The sequence below is a fragment of the Numida meleagris genome, chromosome 8 (genome assembly GCF_002078875.1).
Source record: "Numida meleagris isolate 19003 breed g44 Domestic line chromosome 8, NumMel1.0, whole genome shotgun sequence".
NCBI lineage: Eukaryota > Metazoa > Chordata > Aves > Galliformes > Numididae > Numida > Numida meleagris.
In genome coordinates, this window is record NC_034416.1 from 11,586,179 (window position 1) to 11,592,566 (window position 6,388).

At 64.9% G+C, this 6,388-nt stretch overlaps 1 protein-coding gene across 8 annotated transcripts; it reads right to left on the reverse strand.

Moving 5' to 3' along the window:
• KLF8 (Kruppel like factor 8) lies at positions 991–6,265 on the reverse strand. Of its 8 annotated transcripts, none has more exons than XM_021405855.1 (5): positions 5,913–6,265; positions 4,295–4,838; positions 3,533–3,659; positions 3,306–3,442; positions 991–1,731 (listed from the first exon to the last, which is right to left on the reverse strand). In XM_021405855.1, exons 2-5 carry the CDS (start codon positions 4,791–4,793, stop codon positions 1,550–1,552), a joined length of 945 nt encoding a protein of 314 aa, XP_021261530.1. In that variant the 5' UTR covers positions 4,794–4,838; positions 5,913–6,265; the 3' UTR covers positions 991–1,549. The 8 variants fall into 8 exon arrangements, with proteins under 8 accessions (XP_021261530.1, XP_021261531.1, XP_021261526.1 ...); XM_021405856.1 differs by lacking the exon at positions 5,913–6,265 and adding an exon at positions 5,533–5,886; XM_021405851.1 differs by lacking the exon at positions 5,913–6,265 and adding an exon at positions 5,182–5,454.

The window sequence follows — 6,388 nt, forward strand, 5'->3', positions numbered from 1 at the left end:
GCACAGCAGTACCTGGGCACCTTCCTCAAGCACAGGGCCATGCCCAGCCTGCAGAGGGAACTGACGGAGCCATGGTGGGCAGCAGGGACAAGCAGTGTGGGGACATTGTGTCTTTGATGTCTCCATCATTGGTGCAGTGAGTTTCCCCTACACGTCTCAGCTCTCCTCTTGGGCACCTGGAGACAACAAAGGATGCGGCTAAAGCACCCAATATGGGTTTTTGTTTTTTCCTTTTTTAGACAACTTGCTTTTCAATAAAACCTCAGAAGAGGCACTCAGGGGTCCTGCAAAGGAGATGGTGAAGCCCAGCCATGCTCGTCCCCAATGTTCGCCCTGCCACTGCTGCGGCGCAGACACACACCACCAGGCTCCTCCGCTTCCAATGTTATTCCCCTGTAGAAAAACGTCAAACGGTTTCGTACAAATATCACAGCTCAAGAGTTTTAAATCCCATGGTTAAAAAAAAAAAAAAAAAAAAAAGAAAGAAAACAGCCACAGAAATGTCCCCACCCCCTGGGCCCAAAGTGTTTCACCACCACCCCACCTGTCCTGGGCAGAACTGCAGGACAGAGCCTTCACTATGGGACATCATTGGTGCTGGCCCCCAAGCACTGTCCTAGCTCTTGATCTGGGGCTGCATGCATCTCCCCAAGGCCGCAGGGAAGGACAAAGGGGTGCCCCCCCCACCACCAAGCATTCAGATCAGATGGGGAGTGCTGCTTCGGGACAGGGGACACGACGAGGACACACACACACACACACACACACACGCAAACAGAGAGAGGAAAAGCCCCCAGGAGGGCCATGGTGGAGGACCAAGGGGCTCTGCCTCCTCCCAAAGCTATAGAGCAGCTTTTTGAAGCTCCTCCCTCCAAGTGGCCCTGAGGGTCACGGTCCCCTCACCCGTCCCCTCCCCACAGCCCCGCTGCCCTCCCAGCACAGGAGCTGGGCAAACCCCACAAAAACAACAATTACAATTACAAAGAAAAGTGCGTGGCCACAGTCCGTAGGGAGGCTGATGCCTTTTTAACTTATAAATGGTTCAACTGTCCCATAGTCTCTGAAAACTGAAAGCTGGCGTGCCCCCCCTTTCCCCTCCCCTTAAAACTCCATAAAATCACAGTTCCACGTTCCGCAAAGTTTCCCTTTTCCTGGCAGCGGTGTTCTTCTGGGTGGGTCCGTTTTTTTTGCCCTCCCTCTTTTGCTTTTTCCTTTCTCCCCGTTCCTCAGCACGGGAAGAGGGGATGCCGGTGGGCTGGGAAGGAGGCAAAGCACGAGGATGGAGGCCTCCCCACCTCGGTTGTCGCCGTGTCCACACCGCGCTGCCCATGGGAGGGTGAGTGTGCAGGGCAGGAGGGAGGCCCAGAGGCTGCAGCGAGAGGAGCCTCCAGGTGTTGCCAGTGGGGAGGAGAGGCCCAGAAGAAGAGGAGCATGTTCCAGAGACCATCCCGCACCGGTGCAGAGCTCGCTCGCCGCCAGCCCCGCAGTCCCTCAGCTGCACCCAGGGAGCAAGGCTGCCTCCGTCTCCCTGCTCCCCGTGCTGGGCTCCTCACATCATGATGTGCCGCCGGCGGTGCAGGGCCAGGTGGTCGGAGCGGGAGAAGCTGCGGTCGCAGTCCGAGCAGCGGAAGGGCTTGATGCCTGTGTGCTTGCGGAAATGCCGGGTCAGCTCATCGGAGCGGGCGAACTTCCAGGTGCAGCCCTCCCAGGTGCACTTGTAGGGCTTCTCGCCTGCAGGGAACGGGGATCAGCACAGAAGCAGGGTGTGCCCAGGCAGCCGCCGCCCCCCCAGCCCTCCTCGTCCGCCCTTCCACGGTGTAGCACGGGCCGCGGGCGCCCCCGGCTGGACGCCGTGCTGCCTGGGGGCGTGCGTTAGGTGCAATACGGTAACGCACATAAAGGAGTGGTTCCCATTGTGCGTGTGTACTAGGTGCAATACGGTAACGCACATAAAGGAGTGGTTCCCGTTGTGGGTGTGCACTGGGTGCAATCCGGTAACACCCCTAAAGCACTAGTTTCCCAGTGTAGGTATGCATTATGGTAACACCCCTTCACACAGTGGTGCCCCAGCATGGCTGTGTGTCACGTGTGGCTATCTATTAGCTGCACCACGGTAACACCCCTAAAACAGCTGTGCTGTGGCCTAGTAAGCTGCACTGCCATCATAGAATCACAGAGTGGTTGAGTTGGAAAGGACCTTAAGCCCATCCAGCCCCAACCCCTGTCGCGGGCTGGCTGCCCCCCCACCAGCTCAGGCTGCCCAGGGCCCAGCCCACCTGGCCTTGGGCACCTCCAGGGATGGGGCACCCACAGCTCTCTGGGCAGCAGTGCCAGGGCCTCACCACTCTCTGAGTGAAGAATTTCCACCTAATATCTAAACTAAATCTCCTCTCTTTTAGTTTAAAACTGTTTCCCTTTGTCCTATCACTATCAGACCATACAAAAAGTTGCTTACAAGCACCCTTCAAGTACTAGAAGGCTGCAATGCGGTCTCCCTAGAGTCTTCTCCAGACTGAACACCCCCAGCTCCCTCACACATTCTTCATGGGAGTGGTGCTCCAGGGCTCTGATCATGTTCACAGCCCTCCTCTGGACCTACTCCAAGTTTCACATCTTTCCTGCCTGCTGGTCTGCAGCCCCCAGTGTAGTACTCCACAAGCGGCCTCACAGGGGCAGAGCAGAGGAGGACAGTCCCCTCCCTCTCCCTGCTGCCACCCCTCTGCTGATGCAGCCCAGGATACTGTCGGCCTTCTGGGCTGCGAGCACACACTGGCAGCTCATTTTCAGCTTTTTGTCCACCACAATCCCCAAGTCCTTCTCTACAGGGCTCCTCTCAAGGAATTCTTCTCCCAGCCTGCACACGGATCTGGGACTGCCCCAATCCATTCACTTGGCCCTGTTGAACCTCATTAGTTTCCCACTTTTCGAGCCTGTCAAGTCCCTCTGGCCAACGTCCCTCCCCCTAGCAGCAGTGCCCTCGCGTGGCTGTACGCTGGTGCACATCAGCAGCACTACGGTAACGCCCCCTAAACGCGGCGCCTGGTGTGGGCGTATAGTAGGTGTCCTACGGTACCAACCCGCGGCGATGGCGCGCACCAGGCGCACTACGGTACCCGCCCGGAGCGGCAGCACGGGGCGTAACGGCGCCGCGCCCCTCCACACCCCGACCCCTCCCGCCCCGCGGCTGAGGCGGGGCCGGGGGCACGCGGGGGCACAGCGCCCGTCAGGGCCCGCCCGCCCCCTCCCCCCACAGCCCGGGCGCTGAGCTCCGCTGCCTCCCCCGCTCCACCCCCGCAGCGCCGTACCCGTGTGTATCCGCCGGTGGGCCTTGAGGTGGGAGCTCTTGGTGTACACCTTGTTGCAGCCCTCAAAGTCACACTGGTGGATCCGCCGCTTCTTCAGGTCCGGGGAGTCCGCGCGGGGCAGGCGCGGCGTGGCGGACCTGGGGAGGGGGAGGGACGGCTGTGAATGCCACCAGCCCCCCCGGGCTGCCCGCCCTGGGGACGGGGATGGCACCCGGCGGCGCACTCACTCTCTCTGCAGGTCCTGGAAGGGCGCAGGGCCGCTCTCCGAGGCGCTGTCCTCGCTGTCACTCGGCATGTCCATGGGGTACACGGCGCCCGGGTCCATTTTCACTGGGGGGGGTTGGGAAAGAAAAGCTATTGAGGAACAAGGAGGGACGGGGGGGGGGGGGGGGGAGGCTGTTGAGCGGAGCACGGAGACCAGATATCACCAACCTCCCAGAAAAGCCACCGCACCGTTAGGGTCACCCCCACCTGCCAAAACATGCATCTGTCTGGGGCAGGGAGCTGACCCCCATGCTGCGGGGGTTTGGCACAGGGCTATGGGGAGGGGGGGGCAGCTTGAGGACACCGCTTCCTGCCCGAAGCAGGGGACATCCAGGACACCCCACCCTCGGGGAATGGGGACACAGCGGGGACTGAAAGCGGAGCTGGGCGGGGCGGGCAGGCAGGCAGCCAGCAGCACCACCCCGTCCCCGGCTCAGCACAGGCAGATGGTCAGGGCTGGGCTCCCTCTGCAAGCTCTGGCGTCCCATGCGCGGGCCTGGGGACACTTTCTGGAAGTTAAGCTACTGGTGGTGCTGGGGAGACCTTGGGTGGAAAAGCGGGTTCCCTCCAGGGGTCCTGGACACCTCCCACCAGAGGGGGACACATCATATGGCTGCATCCCTATGGGGACAGGACCACGCCGTCAGCCCCGTGGTGAACCAGCCCAGCACGGCACCAGGCCCACACAGAACAGGGGGTCCCGAACACCTCGACAAGCCCCTTACCGGAGCCGGTGTTCTTGCCGTCGCCCCCGATGAGCGGGACAGTGATGGCGGTGACACCATCGGTCGGCATGGTGGTGTAGACGACGGGCAGCGACTGCACGACCACGGGGATGGTCTGCAGGTTGCCCATCTTGCTGGGCAGGTTGACGGAGGGGATGGTGTGGATGACGTGCAGGATCTGCTGGCCGCCGCTGCCCTGCGACGATGCCAGGATGGAGCCAGGCGACAGCACGGCCGGGATGGCTGACGTGGTGCCGAGCCCCGAGGACGCGATGGAGATGGTGGGCGCAGGGACCGGGGGGGCCACCAGCAGGGGCGAGGACTGGACGGGGGCTGGCGGCGGGGGGGCCTTGGACTTGTTGAGGGAGAGGTCGACGGGCTCAGCCTGGGGCTGGCTGCAGTCGGAGGCCAGCAGCTCCTCGGGGGGCTCGGTCTTGATGTCGGTCAGCAGCACGGGGGGCTCCAGTGGCGCCTCGGCCAGCAGCGAGGACGAGCTCATCCTGGGGGCCGCTTTGCCCCGCCCCGAGCCTCCCGCCTGCCAAAACTGGGGGGAGCGGGGGGGTGTCAGGGCATTCTGCAGCCAGGCACCCCCCCCGTTCATTCATTAACTAACCCATTCCTCAATTCACCAACTCGCGGCTCACCATACCCACTGTGGGGGGGGGGGGGAACCGGCAGCCCCGCACCTGTTCCAACCGCTGCCCCCACGCGCCTTTGTGATGGAGGGGCGGGGACGGAGGGGGGCGGGGCGGGGGGCAGGGCCAACACCCATCCACCCCACCCCGCTCCCCTCCCCCGCGCCTTAAAGGGGCCGCGCTGCCCTCAACCGACCCTCCCAACCCCCCCCCCCACCGCACACACCCCTTCCTTTTAAAGGGGCCGCTCACCCGCCAGGCTCCGCGGGGGGGGCTCCTCCGCGAATGCGCGGCGCTCATCCCCTCGGCGGGCAGGATCATGCTCCCAGCCCGCGCCGCTCCGCGCCGTGTCGCTCCGCGCCGTGCCGCGCGAGAGGTGCGAATAGCCTCGCGGCTCCACCCTGGCTCGGCCCGGGGTGGAGCTCCTTAAAAGGGCCCGGCCGCGGCGGGCGAGCAGCAGGGAGGGGCTGCGGGCACGGCCCGGCCCCGCGGGCACCGCACGGAGCCGCCCCTCTGCAACCGCCCCAACGGGCGCACGACCCCCAACGCTGGGACCACCGCGGTGTACGACCCCTTCCCAGCCGGCCGCCCCCCAGTACGCACCTTGCTGCGGGCGCAGAGCGGCCCACGGCCCCGCACACCCACACCCACGCGTGTCCCCGCCCGGGCACGCCCGGTCCGCACACGCCCCGCACACGCGGAGCCGCCCAGCGCTCCTCTGGGGGTGGGTGGGACGCGGGTAAGGACCCCTGGAGCTGGGCGCACTCACGGACCCCACAGCCGTGGGAGGGCACAAAGGGGTGTCCCCCCCGCCTTGGGTCCCCGCAGCGCCGTCTCAGGGGACACCGCACCCCGCATCGGGTTGGGGCGCAGCGATGCGAGCTCGGAGGGTCCCGCTACCAATTTCCCACCGCGGGAACGGGAGGGGGAACTCAACGGGACCACGGGGTTTTACGGCGAGGGAGGAGGGGGCTCAGCCTCACCTATGGGGACCGGCTCCTATAGCATTCCTATAGCATCCATACATTCCCGCCCAAAAGGCACGAGGGAGGGGATCCACGCTGCCGCGCGACCCCCGCGGAACGCTTCGGGGGGGGAAGGGGGAATCGCCCCTGCTGATCTCGTTTTGGCTCCTGCCCCCCCTCCCCGGCCCCGGGCAGCCGTGCCGGGGGGGCCCGAAGCGCCCCGGGGGAGGGTGGCCCGGCCACGCCCCCCCCAGGAATTTCCGCCCCGCCTTGCCCGCGGTGCCGGAGGTCGGGAGGGAACCGGGTGGAGTGCGGGGTGGGGGGGGGAGCACAGCTGAAGGTGGAGAAGGAGGATTGGGGGTCCCGTCTGCCCCGCCGGTCTCTCCCGGACCCAGCGCCTGGCATGGCCCTTTAAGAGCAAAGGGCGTGGGGGGGGTGAGGTGGGGCGGGGCGCGCGCACGGCGACGTCGCGCCTCGCACCCCCGCCCCCCCCG